General features: G+C 47.4%; 2 protein-coding genes across 2 annotated transcripts; one reads left to right on the forward strand and one right to left on the reverse strand.

Moving 5' to 3' along the window:
• Window positions 1–1,060: 1,060 nt before the first annotated feature.
• TBCCD1 (TBCC domain containing 1) lies at window positions 1,061–8,943 on the reverse strand. The gene is made up of 7 exons (XM_009955887.2): window positions 8,602–8,943; window positions 8,371–8,520; window positions 6,683–7,049; window positions 5,539–5,725; window positions 4,891–5,388; window positions 1,679–1,842; window positions 1,061–1,093 (listed from the first exon to the last, which is right to left on the reverse strand). Exons 1-6 carry the CDS (start codon window positions 8,941–8,943, stop codon window positions 1,713–1,715), a joined length of 1,674 nt encoding a protein of 557 aa, XP_009954189.2. The 3' UTR covers window positions 1,061–1,093; window positions 1,679–1,712.
• Window positions 8,944–9,483: 540 nt separating this feature from the next.
• Window positions 9,484–22,433, forward strand: DNAJB11 (DnaJ heat shock protein family (Hsp40) member B11). The gene is made up of 10 exons (XM_086468020.1): window positions 9,484–9,551; window positions 9,682–9,838; window positions 13,178–13,275; window positions 14,401–14,533; window positions 15,464–15,606; window positions 16,147–16,229; window positions 16,827–16,884; window positions 17,449–17,560; window positions 17,942–18,101; window positions 22,327–22,433. The coding sequence occupies exons 1-10, from the start codon at window positions 9,484–9,486 to the stop codon at window positions 22,389–22,391; spliced, it is 1,077 nt and encodes a 358-aa protein (XP_086324146.1). The 3' UTR covers window positions 22,392–22,433.
• The last annotated feature ends 293 nt before the right edge of the window (window positions 22,434–22,726 follow it).

Genomic DNA, 22,726 nt, shown 5'->3' on the forward strand with positions numbered 1-22,726 from the left:
GGTCCTATCAAAAGGCAACCCAGTAGGTTTACCAGGACATCTCAAAGGTCTGCTGCGGTCACTTTGCACATCCCTCCTTTAAAAGTCAGTTCAATATAATAAACTCACCTTGCATTGCACCACCTGCCTCCCCAGAAGCCAAGGAAAGTTCTAGCATCACAACAGCTGGGTTCACCAGAGCACTAAATGCCCCTGCCTGCCTCTCACTCTCGGGCTGGATAGCTCTTCATAAGGCACACATAGCTGCTGCCTGCGGTCAGCAAGGTAACCCCTCTGCCTGTTTTGCCTAGCTAATTTCGGAGCTCAGCCACAAGCACATCTCCCCACGACAGGTTCCACTAGCACATGAAAACAGTTCTCATTATAAGAAATATTAAAAGTAGGAAACAGTGGTTGTCTCAAAATGCTGTGCTACAGCAGCCTTCAAAACCTTCAGCTCCATGGCTGTTAATAAATTAGCACTTTTCTCTCAGCTGACCAGTTTACATTTCATTAAGCAGCAAAGATGTTGTGCCCCTCTAACACCCACTGCACAGGTAAAAACCTTTCCCTAGGACATGTGACAGGCTTTTCTGAGAACTCTGTTTTATTGACATTTGTCAAAACAATGCAAATGTGTAAGAAAGTTAATTCCATAAAATCACATTACTTAAGTACTATTTTCATATTAAAAAAAAAATCCATGGAATTTCATTCATTAAAAAATCAAACTTTTCATTTCACATCTACAAAAACAGTGCAGCTGGCTTGTACCATAAAGATGCACGCAACGGCCAGGGCCCTGCATCCAGGTTTGCACCACGAAGGGCTCCTTTGCTGGCTCCTTGCACACCACAGATGCTAACCATGATGCCAACCTTCCCACTAAAGGATTTGCAACAGGGCATACTTGTTCTTCATCCCTTAGTGACATGCACTTCAGATTAGTTACAGCACATTCCTGGGAAAGTGGCAGTGATTAGAAATCCTAAAGCAGACAGACAATCCACACTGAGGCTGGGTGTCGGATCCACATCAAGTGTATTCAGGCAGGATGGCCACAAAGTCTTACTGAGAACTGTTTTCAGTGTTATCGCTGCCTGTTCCCAGGACTCTGTAACAAAATAAGAGGAGCAGATTTTATTCCCAACACTAGCGAAGAAAAAGCAACTCAAAGACTAAAGAAAAGGAAAAAAACCCCAACTTTCTAATGGTTTGAAATGCGCAATGGCAGAAAAGCATGATAAAGGCTTGTCTCTGGCTCCTAAACCCCTTCTGCTTGGGAAGAGAAAGACACCACAAAGTAAGAAGGATTTGAAGTCTCACCCGATTCTGTTAAGCAAGAAGTGAGACAGGTAAGTACAGACACTCAGAGACACAGCCTCTTTGAAAGAGCAGCTATTCAAGGAAGTTCTTACATCAGATTATGTACAATATGGCTATCTGCCTTTGCAGACGCACACAGAAGTCTCCAACAAATCACAGAGAACACCTGCAGAGAACAAGGGAGGTGCTGCGTACACAGGGAACAGATTCAAATTGAAAAGAGGTTTTGTCTGCAAAATAAGGACTAAAACAAAAGGCTCTTGGGAGAACATCCACTAAACAGCCTCCTACTTCTTCCACCTCTGCCTAGGCTGTGCACACAAACATGGGACAATTCTTCTAGACAGAGAAGAATCAAGAGAAACAAACTAACCCTTCTGTTCCTTTTGCTCCACAGGAATGTGATGCTATCCTGCTGCCTGCTTGGAGCCTACCACGGGAGGGACAAGGCTATCCAGCTGCTGACGGTTCCCTGTCTGAACCAGCCATTCATAGAATTTGTTTTCTACCAGTACCTGGAACTGCTTCCTCTGATCCCTGAAACCAAAAGAACATCAGCAGGGAAGAACGTTAAGGTCACATTTATTTATAGTATTACACTTCTAACCTCACCTTCACTACTGAAACCAGCCTCCATATATATATCAGCTAAGAACTGGGCTTGGTTCCTGAACTGTCTGTACCAGGAAGAGAAGGTTTTTACCAATTGAGTATGACTATAATGAACCCCAAAGGCAGAACTTGATGGAGCTGGAGAAGTCAGGCAAACTTCCCCATCCCACTAGCGCAGCAACACTGCACCACAGGGCTGCCTCCGCTTTACTCTTAAAGCACAGATTAAAAACTGCCTGAAAAGGGAGAAAAAGAAGATTAGTAACCAGCAGTAAAGACGAGAAATTCCGTTCTGACAGCATCTGAAAATGAGAGGATGGAGATCAGGAAAAAAATGCACCTATAAACAACACTCCTCAAGTAATTCTCATTACTGCTAAATAACTTTTGGGGTGTTTTCGGTAAGACCAGCAATAACAGGGTGCCACCACTTAGTTCAGGCTGTCTCTACCACTGGTCAGGTGCACAAGAGCAGCAGAGGCTCACAGTGGTATTTCTCTAGAAGAGCATCTGAGCCATCTGGGATCAGCTCAGCTCCGGAGTTTCTTAAGCCAAAGGTGGCATGGGTGTTGAGTGGCTCCTGCTGGTCTTGGTTTTTTGTTTTTTTTTTCTATGAGCTTATGCAATTCCTTTCCGAACCCACATAAAATATGAACATTTTCAAAATCCTTTGAAGATTTTATGTGGTTTTGCTTTGAACCCATTCCTAATTTGATTTGCTGATCCCATCCCGTACTGGGAAAAGCAGTAAACCAGCCCTATTAATTTTTGTGCCACTCAGCTCCAGAGAGGCTCAGTGTACCCAGACCCTTTTTTCCAGTTAAAGGTTCTTCTTTGCACTATCGCTTCCATTTGAGGCATTCCCCAGAAAGCAGGGTTCTAGGACAGAAACTAACCTAATTTCCTCCCCAGTGAACAGGAACACAAAGGCAGTCGCTTCTTTCTTCCCTTATGGTTTTATCTTCTGCAAGTGCTTTTTATATACCTTGATCTGCTACTGACCCTGAAAGACTTTCCGTCTGATACGCTCAAAAAATTAATAAATAGGATTTTATGCTTTTGCAAGTTGTTCCTCAAGCTGTCTTATTGGTCCTGTCTTACGGGGGGTTTTACTTTCAGCCTGGCAGGATTTACATTCTTTTTTTGCCCCACTTCCCTCATTCAGACAACTTCAACTTCTAACATTCTCTTTCACCTCCCCATTCAAGAATGGCAGCTTTTTTCTTTCTACAAGTCTGATATCCTGTTTGCTCTAAGCTTCCTAGTTGTCTCCCCAGTTGTTTCCCTGCCTGCAGGAGACAGACCTTTTTCACTATCAGCAGCCCAGTTTCTTTTCAGCAAGCTCCTAACTTGGCAGAGTTTTCCCTTTTATGAAATAAGCCACTCCAGTAGTGAGCTCTTGCCTCCTGTGACTGCTGTAGAGGATGTGAAATCTAAGCACGTCATCCATTTTACCTCACATTTCTTTAACAGTAAGATTTTGACAGGCCAAACACCTTCACAAAACCCTGGGGTGAGAAGTATCAGCCCTGGGAGGACAATGGCTGGAGGTGGAAGCACCTTAGATGAGGTTGATAGACACAACAGATGACTCCAGCACAAGGGCTGAAGTTTCCCCTCTGCTGCCCCTGACAACTCAGGGCTGAGAGTTTTGAAGGTTTTTACACCTCTGTCGCCACTACTGGGTCACCACTGCTCAGCCACCCTCTACCTGTAACAAAACCCTGCCCCAAAATCCTCTTTCTCTCCCAGTCCAAAGCTCTTTCAAACTCCAGGCTCCTCCATGCTCTGCACAGAAGCACTTGGATTTCAGAAAAGAACAAGGGAAGTGGAAGAAGCTCCTCCAAAACAATGAACAATCAAATGGGCTAGAACTCCTCAGCCTGGTATGACGGGAAGTGTTGACAGTTTGACCCAAGAGGAGTTTTCACAGATCACTGCTTATCGGCACCCAGTTACACGTCCATTACAAGTCATTGACTGAGCACAGAACAGAAAGAAAATCTATACAGCTTAAGTACAGCTTAGGGACAAAACTCGTCCTCATCTCTTCAAGCCTTTACAATTGAGTATCTGGGTTTCCATCCCCATTCTGGCAAAGGAAGCCAGGTCCTTCAGGTTGCTGCATCATAATGGTTCACAAAAAGATAAAAGCAGCACAACCGAAGTCAGCAGAGATGTGTACCCTTGCCTGATCTGGCTGGAGGCAGAAGAAAGCATGCTGACAAAGGAAGCAAGCTCAACTTTTTCAGAACTCCACACCTGGTGCTAAGAAAGCAAACAGACACACATCAGTACATAAGAAGGGGCAGGACAAGCCTACGTAGTGCAGTAAAAGCTGGGCAGAGGATTCGATGTGCTCTGATAAAGAGGACTTTAAAAGCTACTGTCCACAAGGTGACCTACTGTAATGGTCCACATGTACATTCTTAGCTCACCTCACCAACAGATGGGACAGTAATTTAAAGCTTCAATCTCAATGCAAAGGTTGGGCTAAGAGTGACCACCAGTCAGCTGCAGGCCACCACTTAGTCGAGCTGTTGTTCAAGGTACACACCCAGATCTCACCCACGGCAGCATGCAACACTGGAAGCAGAACAGAGTCAGCAGAGAGACAGTACCCAGCGTGAGATAAGTTGTAAACTCTTACTGCCAGGGTGGACCCCTCACCTCAACAGTATCTAGGCATGCTTTTCCTTGAGTCTCATAAGCTGGGAAAATGCAATCGTGACAAAGCACCTCCTTCAGAGTTACAACTCTGAGCACCAGTCTTCTCACAAAATAATACCAAAGACCAGGATCCCAAGACTGTTAATTACTACTGCCCTAGAAATGGCATGCAAGACATGGCTCGTGCAAATCAACCCGTTATTAAAGCACTTCTGTTGAACCACATCAAATGAATCTTCTGTTTGTATGTCTGAGGTGAGCTGCAATGCAGCTCACATGTTCCTGTTGGGATGCAGCACTCACTTGGTCAGGCCTGCTTCCTTCACGGTTTTCTGCCAGATCTGTACCTTCTGCTCCCGCTGACTCAGCACCTTCTGGTACACGTGGGGAAGCCCACCCGGCGTCTCCGTGGTGTCTCCATCCATCTCGAAAGGAATCACGAAGGTGTAGAAGTCCGAGGGCGGCAGGAGGCGGAAGACACTCGTGTCACCACTTTCCTTGCACACCAGCATGGGGCTGTCCCAGTAGTTCGGCAGAGTGGCCAAGCCCACCTGAGCCATGTGGTCTTCAAGCATTGGATAATGGGTGTGGAAAGGGGCAAAGCTGACCGCTTGGTTCCCCGTGAGGATGAGAGGCTGGGTAGGCGTGAGAATGTAAAAAGTACAGCCAGCAGTGGAAGAAAGGGACAGACGATGGCAAACCACAATGACCTTGACGTTGTCACAGCTGTGGACATGAACGGACGCCTGGACAGGGCCAAGGACAAAAGTGCTATTCTGGCACTTCTCAATGGTCACAGATCTGCGAAAGAACAAGAGAGCGAGGACACGGTGAGCAGCAAAGACCAAAACCTGGACTTTTTCACTGCTTAGTCCATCTAACAAAAACTTAGTGCTTGAACAAATTTACTGAAAAAACATCTAGCTGCGTCTCAGGAGAACAAAATCTTACCGGAGAGGAGAGAGGAGATAAATGAAGGACTCGTTGCAGCGATGAATTCTTATGTGAGCCCCCACCAGGGTGTCTGAGCTCTTGGCCAACGTCTGCTTGTACACCTGGCTCATGATCACTATGGGGAATACCTCAGGCACCACGCGAGTATTGCAGGCAATCTTTGCTCTCTTGGTTGTTCCTTCAACTGCAAAATAAAGTTCACCAATTCATTTAAAATTTTTTAAAAAAGTACAAAAAAGGCTCTATGTGAGACATACCATCTACATCACTCAGCAATCCCTCGAGAAAATAATGCGCCCAAAACTTCAAGGAGGGTACCATCAAGCTGCATTACTTCACGCACCAATCTTACCACCCATCGATACCTCCTAGGCAGGTCAGCAGTACCTAGCAGTCAGAAGCTCCAGAAGACAGGGCCATTGAAAGATCAAAACTACTTCAAGATTATTCAGGAGCAGCCAAAGCCTCCCAGAAGCTACAGATAGCCCTGACCTAGGCATCTTCATTTCCAGAAGTCTGTTCCCAAACACAAGACTTAGCTTGGCAGGAAGATCCTTAGGCCAAGTTTTATGTTGAAAGCAGGAACTGTACACTTTAAGACAGTGAAATGCTCCCTCTAGAGTGCAATCCTTGAGCAACCTCGCTGTCCTGCCTAACGCGCTGCCACTCACGACTGTGCAGAGAAACAAAACATTCATCTCAATTTTTTCTTCTCCTGAGGTGGAAGATGCCTTGGCTCCACCGCCATGTCCCCACAGCGAAGGGGCTGCGATTCAAGACAAGGAAACCTAGACCAGTTCTCAGCTTTGCCACAAACACATTGCATCATCTATTCTCTGTGCCCAGCTACACTCAAATAAACAGGATAGTAATACCGACCTCACTCAGAGGGACCTTTGACAATAAAGCCATTAATGTTTGCTCACAAAAGTGATCCAAGGACGAGAAAAAACACACCATGCAGATGTCACGCAGCACCCTCTAGTCCCCCAGTGTCACCTCTAACTGTCACTTTCCCCATCACCACTGACAGTAGGAGGAAAAGGAGGCCAGCCCCCACACCACTGCCAGATCCCTGGTCACCAAGAGGAACTGAGACTGGTAAGTTATTTCTAAAAATACAGGCAAAGCCTGTAGCTACCTTGCTGTGCCCACGCGAGTTTCTTCCCAGACTTGAGACAGGCAGTCATTCCAAAAGGGTTTGTCGTCAGGCAGGAGCACAGCCAGCTCTCTAGCTTGGGGAAACAGAAGGCTCTGGAGACCCTGGAGTAGCCGTTCTGTCCGTGGCAGGGCTGCCAGAGGGCAAGCTCGTGCAGAGGATGGACCGTCCTAGATTTGTTCATGGTCCCTTCAATAAGAAAGCTGAGAGCGCAGACAGCTTCATAGGATACCAAGCTACTGTGGCTGGAATGGGAGGAGGCAGTGAGCTGCTCTGGCTCCAGCAGCAGTTCCAGCATATCCGAGAGGTGGCTCTGCACAAAGGCACGGTGGTCCTGGTCATTCCAGTTCTTGGTGGGCAGAAAAACACATGAGAAGAAGATGAGTTCTCACAGAGCTGACAAGCTCCACTGACACTATACAACACATCTTTGCTTCTAAAAGAGGGAAAGCAAGTCAAAATGCGGTGCTCTCTGCTGCTCACTGTTTCTGCCGCTCTGCTCCTCCAAACCACAGAAAGCAACCTCCCCCCAAAAAGAAAAACAATTTGATGCTAATTCCAAGTACCAAATATTTCATTCTAGAAAGCAGAAACAGACTCTCCTACAATCCTTCCTGCACAAATTCAGCCAGCTGCTTCTGGCAGCTGAAGGTAGGAAAGAGATCAATAACTGACAGTCAAGGTCTGGCAACCACTCTGTTGGAAAATTGCTGCATCTGTTCCCGACCTTCAGCTACAATTCAGTGCTGCCTTCCCAAGCACTGCAACGAAAAAAGCATAGGGGCACTCCTTCACAGCGAGCAGACCAGTAAACCAAATGACGTCTGAAAGAATTGTCAGTTCAAATTCTAAACAGCTCCAAAAAAAAAGTGGAATACTAGAATTATGGCAGACCTTAATAATGACAAGCTTTGCTGAACTGCGAGCTGCGTCAGTTCCTCTCGTTTCTTTTTTCGTTTGTTCAATCTTTCAGCATAAAGTTACCCAGTTCCTATTTTTCAGTATTTCAGCTTGTCCCAGGCTACATTTCACCAGCTTGTACAGCATCACAGACATGACAGAAATCCACTGAGGTTTGCAGCTGGCCTTTATAATGATGTTGCCAATCTGTAATTCACCCTCAGATACAGAGCTGCCCACAAGCTGCACCCAATGCATCCAACTCACTTCTCTTCTTTTAAAATACTCAGCAGTATTTTAAAAGGAAACATTATCATTTCCACATAGTTTGTCTCCAGCTAACCAAGCAACTCTCCTCTCTGAAATACTATTTAATGATAGGGACCATCCTGGGATCCTAATGCTCTACAGTGGATCATGGGAAAGCAGCCTCCAACGTAAGACAAGCTTCCCATCTGACTCATAGAAAAAGCAAAGAGGCACACGATTCTCAAAAGGAGAATTGCCAAGACTCCGAGAGAACTTTCACAGTTGGTCTCAGACTCTAGGAAATTCCCGTGGACTTTGGCTGGTAAAGCTGCAGAGAACACACTGACTTCATTTCATTTACCACTGAGCAAAGGATCTCCAATTTGACTCTAGCTCAGACTTTACTGCAGGCAGGGTTACGCTCTTCTGGGAACAAACCAGACACTTTTCAACCCACCTCAAGGCAGGTCTTTGCCGTTTCCCACACGGCCGTACAAGGAGAATCCTACAGCCACAAATACCTTATTCTCGCTGGCCGACTTTCCGGTCAAGCTAGGAGACTTGGTCCTGGGGCTGGGCCACTCCTCCCCAATCAGAGACCTTCGCAGAGAAATCTTGTTCACCTGCTGGACGTACAGGAACAGCAAGAACTGCAGAGTGTCTACCGACAGCTAGCCAAAAGGGGAGAAAAAGAGGCGTTAGGATGAGCTGGGCTCTCCCCACGCCCGCCCGCTTCGGAATGGGACTCCTGCCTTGCTCCGCTCCCGCTCCAGCTCCTCGGCGCTGGCGCAGGCCGCCTCGGCCTCGGCCCACTCGAGTCGGCGCGGCGGGTCCTGCCGGAGGAGGCTGTGGAAGAGCTCGAAGTAGAGCCAGGCCAGGCCGCGGCCGAGCTGCAGCTTCCCGCAGGCGATGTGCCGCCAGCGGGGCCACGACAGCCGCGGGAAGAAGCCCTCGGCCGCCCGTGCCCGGGCGTAGGCCGCCATCTTCTGCAGGTAGTGGGGACCGAGGTGGGCGGGCGGCGGGATGGGCAGGGCCCCCACCAGGAACGGCTCCGTCTTCACCCACAGCCGCACCGGGGCCCCCGCCGCCTCCATGGCGACGGCCGCCGCCGCCCGCTTCCGGTGCCCGCCAAGGCGCCGCGCAGAGCGGCGAACGCGCGGACCAAGAGACCACACCGTGGAGGACTCCCCCTGGGCCGGGCAGGTCCGCCTCCTCCCCGAGGAGCCGGTTTCGATTGGCTGCTCGAGCCAGCGCGGAGGCGGGAATAAGCGACGCGCCCTCTGACTGGCTGCTGCCGAGAGAATGCATACTTCCGTGCGTCCTGGAGGGGCGATCGGGTAGGGCGCGGCGTGACGCTATGAGCCGTGATTGGACCGGTGGGCTCAGTGCAGACGTTCTGGCAGGCGATTGGCCGACGGCGTCGTGCCTGTGGTGAAGTGTGCGCAGCCGATAGGCTGGCGGCGCGTAGCGCGCGGGGTTGCGCCGCGTTCCCATTGGCCGGCGGCCTTCACCGGGCCCCGCTTCGCGTTTCATGGTGGCCTGGCCGGGGTTGGCGGCTGCGGTGCTGTGGACCCGCCTGGAGAGCGCCGCTCCCTCTGCTTGCTGCCCCCCCGGGCAGGCCCGGCCGCCACGCCATGGCCCCCGGCTGGCTCGGCCGCCTCTGCCTCCTCCTGCTCTGCCTCTCCGGGGAGGCCGCCGCCGGGTAAGGGCGCCGGGCCGCGCCGCCGGGACTGCGTCCCCCCGCCTCAGCGCCGGGCCTGCACCCCTCCCCCCCGCTCGGTGGCGCTGACGGGGGCTCTCTCCTTTCCCTTTTCTCTTTTCCCCGGCGGCAGGAGGGACTTCTACAGGATCCTGGGGGTGTCCCGCGGCGCCTCCATCAAGGACATCAAGAAGGCCTACCGGAAACTGGCGCTGCAGCTCCATCCCGACAGGAACCCCGACGACCCCCGGGCGCAGGAGAAGTTCCAGGACCTGGGGGCTGCCTATGAGGTGAGGCCGGGGGCCGCGGGTTCCCCTCCCCCCGCCGTGAGTGGCACCGCTACCTGCAGTGTAGGGCAGGGTGGAGCGAGGCTTGGTGTAGCTGCTGGGGAAGGAGGGGGTTGAAGTTGTGCACCCTGTTGTGAGGAACTCGGAGAACCTGAAGTTATTCCAGACTGTGGACAGGGTTCATGGAAAAACATGCTGGGAGCATGAAGCTGAGCTTGGCCAACAAGGAGTATTATGGGGCTTCATTCTGTGACGTTCAGGGGAATGAGAAAGGAGGGCTTCTGGGAAATGTGAAGGCCCTTCTGTAAGGTGCAAGTGCAATCCATCCTCTCCCTATTACTGTATCGAATTTCAGACATTTTACCAAATTCTGTCAAAGATAGAGCGGCTTACAGATTGATTAGGGAGCTCTGCCAGAGGACCGTACAAGCTCACTTAGCCAGGAGAGAACGAAGACGGCAAGTTCCAGTTGTTTGGTGTTTGTTAATAGTTCTTTGAGGCAGAAATGGAGTTGCTTCAGCTGTAAGTATTGATACAGGAGCAAGTCTGTTGGGTGTGTAGGGCCCGGCTGTGAGTGAGTCTGAGCTGAAAGGAGATAAAAAGTGGTTGGCTTGCCTTTCAGAAGAATTAAGGTGTGGAAAATAATTGTGGGTTACATATGCATGAGGATTCTTGTTGTTTCTGTGATCGTATATTAGCATACAAGTGATAATTGATGCTAATAGCACAGTGCATTATCTGAATTGCATTGAGATTATTTTATTAGCCAAACATTTTAAATCAAAGCCTGCTTTCTCTGCCACGTACGTACATGTTAACCCAGTTTAGGCAGGGTGATAGGATCCAGTTCTATGTTCTCTGTTCTTTTTGTCTCTCTTCTGTCACTGTTGGTTTCCATCTGCTCCTGCTGTCCCCCACAGAGCAGAGGGCCCCTGAGGAAGATAGCGTTGACCAGCAAGAATTTGGAGCAGTGGTTCCCACGGGAGCTTGCCCGCACTGGTGGGCTGTTTGGATGGGAGGTTTGTGTCCTCTCTGAGAGAGTCAATTTTCAGATGGAAAGGGTTTGTGTTGCCACTGCAGTCTGGTCCTGCAGCTGTAGCGTGGCTCCTACCTCCGTCCTTGATGCTCCTCTGTTCTTCAGATATGCAAATATAAAATGGGTGAGGAAGTGAGAGAAACGGCTTGAATGCATTCTCTGTGGTCAGAAAGAAAACACGTTTGCTTTGATTTTTGTATCGGAGCTGGGACCTCTTTTTAGTTCAGACATTTTTGAATAAATTTGCTGAACTATCACAGGGAAACCATAGAATGTAAAGAATTTGGGGGGGGAAAGTACTTGTAACCTGTCATTTGCAGCATCTGAAGAATGATGCGTGCGGTTTACTTCAAAGCTGTGAACTTGGTGTTGTTACTGTGAGTTGAGATCTTGTTGCATTTGGCAGTACTTTATGCACAGGAAGCATTTCTCTACCTCTTCCCTGAGTCCTGGTTTATTTAAGCCTTTGCCAGTGGAGAGTGCTCTTTCTTTTAAAAACACTGGGGAGAAAATGGTTGTAAAATCAGGTCAGCAGGGGCTGTGGTGGCAGGAGTAGCTGAATATTAACTTTTATGAGCAATGACTGAATCTGCCTCCCCCTAGCCAGGGTATTAGTGGAGCAGAGCAGTGTCCTTGTTCAACATGAAGCGTAGACTTCTAGTGCTAACACAGACAGTGCTGAAGATGAAGCTAGAAAACATCCTTTCCGAGTCTTCATTCATGTGCCTCTTGCTGAAAAGAGATACACCAGAATATTGAAATCCAGTATTGCTGTATGTGGTTTTTAAACAGGTTTGGGAGAAGTAACGTTTTGATGTCCTGCGAGGTCTTTGTCTCTTCGTTTAGCCAGTACAGCTTGCAAATCCTTCCGCTACACCAGCGATGAGACGCAGTGTGGTGATTTGACTGCTTTGGGCAAAAGGGAGCTAGAATTCTGTGTCTCTTATAACCTAAACCAGGATGCTTGCTGCCATAAAGCAGCTGCCTCTGCTAGTACTCTTGCTGTTCAGGGTTTGGCCAGCCAACTATCTACAGCAAAGTCTTGGAAAAAAAAAAAAGTTGTGGGGAAAGTAGGTTAATTAAAGTACTTGGTCTCCTTCATTTTAACAGCAGAAGTCATTTCCACCCTGCAGCTGTATGGACTGAATGTCATTGTTTCAATTAGGAAGGAGACTGGTCCCATGTGAGGGGGAGGCTCAGGATGGTTTTGGGGTGGAGTTTCCATGGGAGTTTTTTCCTTAAGCTTATCCACTGTAGGCTTTGCTTTCAAGGCAACTTAATATTACACAGAAGAACTCTCTTCACAGCTCTTGAAATCGTGTTCTTGGAGTTGTGTTCTCCAACAGCCTGCAGAAAGAAGGGAAACAAATGGAAAGGAAAATATTTTGTGTTCTTAATTCTTTTCTTCTTGCCTGTGGTATAGTCAGTACTGTGCAGTACTCAACCGGAAGAATTTTGCTCTGACATGTTGCTCACAAAATGGAAAGCTTATCCCACTTTTAGGAAATGTGTGTTTTAATGCAAAATCTGAAGTGACAAAGGGAGAATTGAACTCTTACCTATTAGGTGAAGCTAGTAAAGTCGCTGTTGGTTTGGGGTTTTTTATCCTGTAGCTAGTGTTTATTGGTTACAGTTTCAGGCTGGTTTTCATTGTTTAGCCAGCTTCTCCACGTGTGTAGTTGCTTCTCCACCTGTTTCCATCTCTGAGGGAAGAAAGAGCAAAGATCACTACTTGGGAATTAAAATTGAAGCTTTGCAGTCTTGAAACCCATGTGTTGGGATATGTTATTCTGCCTCAGTACTGAAGTCACTGTTGCTGCTCATAGGAATGAGGCCAGCATTCAGACTGGTGTGGAGTTAACCATATTTGGCTGGTTCAGCTTGGTAGGCAAACTTGCCATCTTTGCCAGTTGTTACGAAATAGTAACCCAGAGAAATACTCATTCTGCATGCTTGAAGAACAGAATGAGAAACAGTGGTGACTTTTTTGGTGTGTCCTGCTTTGTAGGCACTGATTTGAATTATTTCTTCTGGTTATTTTTCTTTAATCCTTCAGATAAACTTGGTGTTGTTTGTATTTTCTGTCTTGCTTCTGCTGTTTTATTAAACTAACTGTACTTTCTATGGTTTAACTGATAAACGTTTAACTTTTCTAGTCCAGCAGCAAGTTCTACCCAGTGCTTCTGTAACGTAAAGCATTTCTGCTTATCCCCCAGTGAAGAGTACTGGTGAGCTTCCTCTGTTTCCTTTAAATAGCTCAGCTCAGCTGCAGGTGAATGTCTTGTCTACTTGCATCTCTCTGCCAGGTGCTGTCAGATGAGGAGAAGAGGAAGCAGTACGATGCCTATGGCGAGGAGGGACTGAAGGATGGGCACCAGAGCTCCCATGGAGACATCTTCTCACAGTAAGGAGATTTTGCTGCTTTAGCCTATTCTGCAGTTGCTGCTCTAATTTTGTGATGCTTATGCACATATTTGACATGGACAAATTCTAGGTTAAGATCTCTTAGCCAGTCCAGAGGTGCTGATCTGAAGTGACAGTTGAAAATTTGAAGACAGACGTTTACAGTGGATATCCCATGTGCAGTTTTCTGTTGTCTGTCTTGCATCAGTCCTTGCTTCAAGAGCAGTGAGTAGGAACCAGTGATGTCTTCCCACATGGGCCGCTCTTGCTCACTTGGCAAGCTGTGTCGCCAGCCTGGGTGATTTGTGAGGTGCTGCAGCTGCATTAAATGTGTAGCAACTTTCTCACATTACCTGGTGTGTGATTGATGTTTAACGTGTTGTCACAGATCATGCGTGTGCTTTGGGAGTTGCTGCTTCTTTTGCAAAGTAATGCTGCAGTGACTTACGCTATGCTTCGGAGCAACTGTAGAATTTGGATCACTAAAATCTGAAAGCACTTGCATGGTGCTCAAGCAGAACCTGATTTTCTGTTTATTTGAGACCGCTTTGATTCTGCTGGGCAGAAATTTTCTAAAACAATTCCTGAAGTTGCTCACTTCATGTAAACCTTCTGGGTGAGAACTCGCACCATCTGCTGTTCTGTTTTGAGGAAGGGTGTGCAAACACGCTAGGAATTTTTTTCTCATCCTCCTTGTCCTCAAACTACTGAAAATCAACCTGCTAGCACTGACTTGCAGTGCCAGACAGAGCTGGAGTGCTACTCCCCAAGTTTGCACCTTGTGGCGATGGTAGCTGAGTAGCAGTGCAGTGTGGAGAGGACTTCCCTTAGGCAGTGGTCCGGTTTTGAGGTGTTGGCATTCAACTCCTGCTCCAAAACTTCTTTTCTTTAGTACGGAAAACTCTTCCAAAGTGACGGCTTTGTTTGAAGGCATTAGTTTGTGTCCCGGAGGAGCAAAAAGAGGCGTCTGGATCTACTGTGGTGCTTTTGTACTGCGAGGAGGCTGTTCTCTAGTGGGCTAGAAGTATTTGCCAAGCAACACGCTGCTGCCTTGGGTGGCTGTCTTCTTCAAAGCTTCATTTGATCAGAATTCCTCCCTGAACTAATCGATATGTTTTTACTCCAGCTTCTTTGGGGACTTTGGATTCATGTTTGGAGGGAACCCTCGCCAACAAGACAGGAACATTCCCCGGGGAAGTGATATCATCGTGGACCTGGAGGTTACACTGGAGGAGGTGTATTCAGGAAACTTCGTAGAAGTAAGTTTGCCTCCTTGTCTTTCCAGTGTGTTCTCAGGTTTGAGATGCCTGGCCACTGCTCAGAATATCTTCTCCCAACGAATGGAACTACATAGGTGCTCGTTTGGTCAGTATCTGGCAGTGGAAGATGTTGTGACACTATTTGCTAGTAGTAAATAAAAGAAACAAAACATTTATTCATCTTCACCACCTGGCAGTTTCTCTATAAGGGGGGATGCTTCTTGTGATAGTAGCTCATTTATTGGCTGTCAGTGATGAGCTGTAGCTTTTTTTTTTATTGCATTAGCCCAGTTGGAAAAGGTATAAGTGGTCTCTGTCTAGAATTTAGTGATATTTGAGGTCCCATTCATAAGCCTTAAATTCATTTTGCAATTCCTGCGAAACCACGTTGAGGACTTTTCATGGCCTCTTTCTGTGGCCAAACACGTCACCACAAATTTCTGGATTACGTACTTGGCAAATATATGGTGGCCTCTTAATTTATGGGGTTTTTTTAAACAAGCTACACTTCTGGTGTTGACAATCCCTTCTATTCTGCATATAGAATTTGCGTTGATTGAGTTTGTGTTGTGTGTGGGTAAATGGGGAATTCCAAATAGTTGTGCCTGTTGTGTGGGACTATCATAAGGAAGCTATCATAACCGAACTTTGAGGTCTTCCATCCCAGTGTTACCTTTCCTATTCAGAAAGGTCTACAGGAAAAAGAAAGGAAATAGTAATAGTCATGTCAGAGAGAGGTGGTTTTTTGGTGTTTAATGTGTGATCAGCAAGAGGTGCAAGGTGAAAACTTGGCAGAATGTTTTGCTGAGGCCATTCGGAGCTACTGTGGAGGTGGCACATGAAACCAAATGATGTTCAGGCTGTTTGAGAAATCCAGACCCTTGTGGAGACCCAGGAGTGCTGATATCAACCTCTTCCTCTTCCATGCAGGTTGTCAGGAACAAACCAGTGGCACGACAGGCCCCTGGCAAACGGAAATGCAATTGCCGGCAGGAGATGAGGACCACCCAGTTGGGCCCTGGACGCTTCCAGATGACTCAAGAAGTTGTTTGTGATGAATGTCCAAATGTCAAGTGAGTTTTATGCTTTTTCTTGCTATATGGATGTTTATTCAGAACCTACCACTAGATGGAGGAAAGTGCCTGTACTACCAGTAAGACCTGGGGAATCTGGGAAAACTTAACACAGGTTTCTCATTTCCAAGGAGCCAGTCTTTTTTCTTACATTAGAGATGGGCAGCTCTATTAGATGTAGAACTCCCCAATTTGCTTTATCAGCCTCTTATTCCTCGAACAATCAGTCATACTACAGTGGAAGTTCCACAACTAAATCTGAATAAACAAAGTCAGGGACACCCACGGTTTCCAGCTGTGAACAGTTGGCTGTGGAGTACTGTGGTGTAGTCACACATCCAGATGCTGACTGTGTGTTTAGGAGCTTAACTTTGCTGCCTTTACTAGATAAGTGGCAGCACTTGCCCTCTGGTTTTAGATATGAGCAAGGAGAGAATACGGGTTAACTGGGGGGGGGTCGTCTTGTTACCCCAGTAATGTAAGTAGGTGCTACCACTGACAGCTGAAAACTTAGTGCTTGCTTGCTCTTCCCCTTCACAGGCTTGTGAACGAGGAGCGAACGCTAGAGGTGGAGATAGAGCCAGGCGTGAGGGATGGTATGGAGTATCCCTTCATTGGTGAAGGTATGTACATGGCACTGCCCTGCTCCTCAGCTTTGACTTGCTCCTTCTCTGTAATGCAAGGCTGGTCTTCATGGCAGTGACAGTGTCCAAGCCCTGCTTTGGGTAACTGAGCAGCACATGTGGTTTGAAGTGCTGTGTCCTCTGCATGCTGCTGAAGTCCGTGAGCATGCTCTTTGCTAAGTCTGGATAATGCTCAGAGTTCCTCTCCCTTTGCTGGTATTGGCACAAAAAAAGCTCTAAACCTGATATTTCAGATAACTTTTTGAGTAGGAGCATCTGTTCCAGGCTTGAGTATGTGAGGGAATCCTTTCTGCCCAAGGAGGTGAATCCCTTCAACAAGTAAAGGACATCATTAACATGCAGGCAAGGCTTTCAGAACAGCAAAGAGGTATGAGCTTATTGAGGCAATACTCAGAAAGTCCTAGGATCGCTAATAACAGATAGATGTAAGGAGGATTTTAGTGATGTAAAGATCAACTAGTTGGTTTTTTCCTTTAACATGTGAGCTGCAAATATCTGTTGCATTTAATATGCTGCTTGTTTCTTCAGTTGTTATACCTAGCTACTTTAAACAGAGCTTTTCTTTCTCTTTCACAGGTGAACCCCATGTGGATGGGGAGCCAGGTGATTTGCGCTTCCGAATAAAAGTTCTTAAGTAAGTGGCCTAGTTAGACCACTCTTTCTGATTGCTGTAAAGGAAGCTTGCAAGCAACTTTCTGGCCAGTATTGCCTGCTTGGCTATCGTGTAGCTTGCCCTTCAGCAGGGCTGATGCAGCCAGGGGTCTGGTACGCAGGGCTGTGCAGGATGTCCAACCCTGGTGATGCTGGATTCGCCACTGTTCAGATGCTGCAATAATTCCCTCCTTTAATTTCGTTTGGCTTGAGTTCTGTGTGCATTAGTAGCTCCTGTGTGAATCACTTGAAATGTCTCCTTTTTCCATAAACATACAATAGGGAAATAATAAGGAAATACACTACTAAAAGTAGTTGTTGCGTGAGTCACAACTTCTTGCCACGCCTCTCTACTCATTGCCCTAGAAATAGAAAGGTTTTTTAGTAGGGCATACCTCACACAGGAAAATGAAGCTAAATTTCATTCATTCTTCTCTTACTCTCAGATACGTGAATTCTCCGAACTCACAAATAGTGGCGAGGAAGCTACAGGACTGATTTCCCCTATGAGGAAGGAGAAAAGTTCCAATGTCTCTTATTTCCACAGGCACCCAGTCTTTGAAAGAAGAGGAGATGACTTGTATACAAACGTGACAATCTCACTGGTCGAGGCACTTACAGGCTTTGAAATGGATATCGCCCACTTGGATGGGCACAAGGTGAGGCCAGGGTTTGCTTCCTTGCTGTGTGTCAAGAAAATTCAGCTGCAGGTCTCCTGTGCTGACAGTTAGATTGTTCAGGGTCTTGTAGGTGCTGGTTGTATACAGTACTGCTAGAGCCTTCCAGACCAATTCCCCTGGAGCCAAAACAGGCCCTGTACAAGGGGTGCACAGTGTGGGTCTGTTCCAGGCTGTCACAGCGTGTCCTGTCTCAGGTGGTGTTAGTTCTTGCAGTAATACTGCCTGGACCCCTTGAATATCACTGACTTTCCCAAGGGATCAATATCGGTTGAAGCTTTCCAGTGAGTTGGAAAAGGCATTGAAGTATTGGGGTAGACACACAGAACACTAGTAAAGTTCTGACGTTTCTTTTGTCTCTAGGTTCACATTGCTCGGGATAAAATTACGAAACCTGGGGCCAAACTGTGGAAGAAAGGAGAAGGTCTTCCAAATTTTGATAACAATAATATCAAAGGCTCACTAATAATAACATTTGACGTGGAGTTTCCCAAAGAGCAACTGACAAATGAACAGCGGGAAGGTGCGTGTTTTAAAGCTCTGTCAAGGCAGCGGGCTGCACAGACCTCTTGCCAGAGCTGATACAAAGTTGGTACAACTGAGCCAGTGGCCTGCAGCGGTCAGGAGAGGCTCTCCTTTCCCTGTGCCCCTTGTACAACGTAACACAGTTGACCAGTGCCCTCTGATTAACTTTGGTTTCCCTTTGAAGCAAGGGAGCTTGGCTGCTGCAGTTGCAGGGAACCATATTAGGCTGGGATGTAGCACTTGGGAAGTTTGCAGGTGCTTTGTTTTGTAGCTGGCCATCCGTCTGAACGGAAAGACTTACTGGGCTTAGCCTCTGTCTGCTTTGCCTCTGCTGGAATGGAACCACAAGCAGTTTTCCAGCCCCTCCTTTCTTGGAGGCAAGACTTGTGAAAATCCCTCTACTGTCAAGGGTAAAGTGTGTCAGGCAGCATCAGGAGGATTGTTCCTTTCTACATCTCCTTCTAACCCAAGTGCTTTGTGGCCATGCAAGGAAAAAGGGTGCAATGCAGATGTTTGATAGGAGAGATCTGCTTCTCAGTTTGAGGGCTCAAATGGGAACTTGATGAACCATGTCGAAATCCTAAGACTGACAGGAGGGTAAATACTATACTCCTACCTGGTAATTCCTCTTTTTCAGCAGCCTCTGCAGTAGGTTCTGTTGCTCTACAAGACATCAGAGTAGGCATCAAGGGCCACGTCCTCTGCTATGGGGCAAAGAAGTTCCTCACATGTACCAATGCAGCTCCAGAAAATCCCCATCCCCAAAACTTCTTCCTGCTGGTGAGGGCTATCATACTTTCTGCTTCTGAACATGCCCTTTTAGTGGATTCTGGCAGCTGTCGTGGTAGAACGATGCAAATGCACAGCTTTCCTGGACTCCTCAAGCTTGTAGAGGGAAGCCAAGCCCTGGGTGGGCATTTCTCCGCCCTATGGCACTTACTGCTCTGTTAATGATCCTGTGCTAGCTGTCACTTGGAGCCCGGTTGGTAGCTGCAGCTGCAGGTTTGACTGATGTTCTGTGGCTCTTTTCTGCAGCTGTTTGGACTGGGAGATCTGTGCCTCTGGGCTGTGCTTTGAGGGAACCTGATTTGTTTTTTGACTCCTGTGCTGTCCTGCCTGTTGCAAGTGTGTTGTGCCCAGTGAGATCTGTAGAGCACAGTGACTGCATCAGTGTGAAGGCTCATTCCCAGGCTCTGCTGCCCTCCTTGAAGCTTTGTAAGGTGACAGCACCTCTCGAACGCACATGAAGTTTTTCCAGCTGTTGCTTTTGGCAGTTTGTGAAAAGAGTGGGCAAAGAGCAGTGACAGAAGCCTCTGTGTTTGTCAAAATGGCTCATGCGGCTTCACAGATATCTCAGGAACAGAGAGGTGATGGTGCTGGCATAAGTGTGTTCAGACACAGGGCCTTCAAGTGTTTCACTCCCTGCTAAAGCAATTCCATGCTTCCCAGGGGAAGGGGACTGCGTAGGCAGTCAGTTGCATTTCTTTGTGCTAGAATATCTGCAAACACTCAGTGATTTAAGGGGTTTTATGAGGGAATAGGTCTATTCGTGGTGTGTGGTAGCAGTTCAGTGTACACACTCAAAGGAACACTCTAGGCTTCAGAATTCAAAACATCCCTTTTTTTCTTATTGTTGGCAGTGGTCCTAATTTCTTATCTTAACCATATGGCCAGCTCCTGGGGCAGTCAGAAGATACTGTGACTGAGAGCACCACTCTGGTCAGTCTAAGCATCAGAGTTAGAGAAATAACATTCTTTCTTTCCTGCCGACGTGACATCAGGGAATTTATTGCCTGTTGATCAGATGTGACTTTCACATATCTCTCGTTAGTCTCTGCTGACACTTGTTTATGTTCTGTTTTGGAGCTTTGGATCCCATGCTTTAACACTGGAGTGCTCAGAGCAATGGCAGGCAGCAAAGTGCCCGGCTTGTGTGGTAACCTGTCACCTGGCGGAGACGATGTCAGAAAAATCTCAAAGTTGGCTCTAGTAAAAAATGCCCGAGGTGCAGTAGCACCAAATGTCAGGATTCCTGGCTGGAATTCTTGATTGAAATCAGGTATGTGTTGAAATATCCTCTGCACTGAGGGTGTCCTTCAGGCCAGCAGGCAGCTGCCTAGAGCTAGCTAGCAGGAAATGAGGTACAGGAATGGTGCTAATCCTGCTTTTTTCAGGGTTACTCTCTCCAGCTACATACTTCCTTTCAAAGAACTACACATCCAGGAGGCACATCCTCTTACCCATCAGCCAGGAAGTGGCTTTGGGCCTCTGTTGGCCCCCATAGAGGGGAGCTGAACTTGCCTTGCACTTCTCTGGAGAATGACCTGTGCTTCATGATTAGCAGCTCCTACACAAGGCTTCACTTTCCTCTGCTGTTGAGGATGTTTCTGAATGTAGAAGAGAGTTCAGGATTCTCTGGCCAACAAGCAAGAAGCATGAATAGTTCTTGCCTGGCAGAGTCATCTCTGTTCCATTGACAGGTTTCCAGGATTTTAACAGGGCTGCTGTGACCCTTAGGCATTAAACCACCGGCCTCAAAGCACAGCAGCATTTGTAGCCAGAATGATTTAAGGGTAGACAAGCAGGACAAGGTTTGCAGGGAGACATACTCTCTCTTAGCTGGATTTCCTGATAGAGGACTTCCATGCCCAAAAGCTTGGGGTCTTTTTCTGTACAAGTAAATTGGTTGATTTAATTACTGATTCTCCCTCCCCTTGCCTGCATACCTCACTTAAAGTTAACAACAGTGGTATTTTATAGGCAGCCTAATTTCACCTGTTGTATAAGCATGTACGGTATGACACCATGCCTCTGGCTTCAGCGGAGCCAGCTGATGGTGGCAGGACTGCGATCCTGTCCTCTGTTGTGTTAAGGTGCAAGCCAGCTGCTTCTGTGCTTTGTTGCAAGACTGATGCTGGTTGGGGACCCCTGAAGGCAGGTTTATAGCAGTTCAGCTTAAGGGGTTTTATTATTTGAAAGTTACCCCTGGTGCAGGGAGTTTTTCTCTCTTGTTTTGGGTCCTGACAGCACCTCCTCGGGCTCAGTGGTTTCTGCTGCTTGGTCAGAGCAGAGATGGTGCCACACTCTGGGGAGTCCCATGGCCAGGGCAGAGGGAGTCCTGGCAGTGTGTGACCAGGCTGACTTTAAAGAGGGAGTCCCCTCCGATTATCTCTGGAAAAAGTGTGACATATCCGTTCTTGCCAGTCTGCTTCCTCTCTTTTGTGTGGACTTGCCCTTTAAGTATCAGTGAAGACCTGCTGGTCTTCCTGAAGGTACTGACCCCAGTAGATGAGGTTTTATAGGCTGACTCACTCTGCTTTTATCTTACTCTGGTAGGAATTTGATACTGACAGGACCTATGAGTGGCCAGTTCTTGGAAATGTTTTATGAATGGGCTTTCAGGGGTGGGGAAGATGGTATTTGAAAAGTGATCTAGACTCCTTCGTGAAACAGTGGGTTTCAAAAAAAAGATTTTTTTTTTTTCAGGCCTTCAGTAGGATACTCAAGCCCACAGGTAATGAGTTTGCTTCTCTTACTTGCCTTCAGGGACTACTTCTAGTGAACAGTAGTGTCCTGAGACACCACATACCAGTGTGAAAACCTCTGCTTTCTAATTACTTGTGTAGGTTTCTGTAGCTGGCAAGTCCAGAAGGACTCAGATGTAGTCCTCCCCAGCTTGCTGCTAACAGACCTCTCTTGGTTGTAGAGGGAGCGTGGGGAGATAAGCTAGATTAATTAGACTCTGGAAATACTGAGCAAGTTGTTTGGTTTTGCATTTGTACTTCAGATGACAAAATTTTGTCAACTTCAACAGCAAAGCAGCTCTGGAGGTCAACTTTATCCCTTTCAGAGCTGTGAGGATTTCAAGGTGGTGCACTGGGCTTTGAGTTTGTAGCACAGGAGGCTTTCTTCCTGGAACCACTGGACTTGTGTGGTCCTGAGAGTGCATGAAAGCACTGTTACAGCGTCACTAACCTGAGCCCTGCTTCTCCTTGTAGGAATGCTGAAGGAGCAGGAGTAAAGTTCTTCCACCACTGGGTTTGGGGGGATTTTTCCTTTTAATGATACCCGTAGAGTGTTTGCATCATTCAGATACATGGGCTCAGCCTTGAAAGGCTGGTGCTGTGTTGCCCATGAGCCAGATGTGTAAATGCAGCAGGAACAGCAAATGCAGAGTCTTCCTCCTGTTGTTCCGTGCAGTAATGCTTTCCTTTCTCTTGCAGGTCTCAAACAGTTGTTGAAACAAGGATCAGTGCAGAAGGTGTACAATGGATTGCAGGGATATTGATGTGTGGAAAAAAAAATGGACTTAACTGAAAATGAAAAGTCAGATTTGTTTGCAGTCTTTTCTCCTGCCTGCTGTAGAAAGGAAAAGAGGGAGGGTGGGGCAATTGTTGAGGTATATATAATTTTTTTTCTTTGTAAGTGGTGGAAGTGCTCAGATGAGTTGGGGCAAATACTACCCTTTTCAGGACATAACTGGTGCTGCCTATCCCATTCCACGTCCTGGAACAACAAAGAGACTCCTTGAGCGGGGCGGGGGGGGGAAAGGCAGGGGAAGGGGGAGTTTTAGATTCTACGGAGATTGGAATTTCTGGTTTTTAAATATATTTTGATGTGACT

Source organism: Leptosomus discolor, chromosome 7, assembly GCF_034619465.1.
Source record: "Leptosomus discolor isolate bLepDis1 chromosome 7, bLepDis1.hap2, whole genome shotgun sequence".
NCBI classification, from domain to species: Eukaryota; Metazoa; Chordata; class Aves; order Leptosomiformes; family Leptosomidae; genus Leptosomus; species Leptosomus discolor.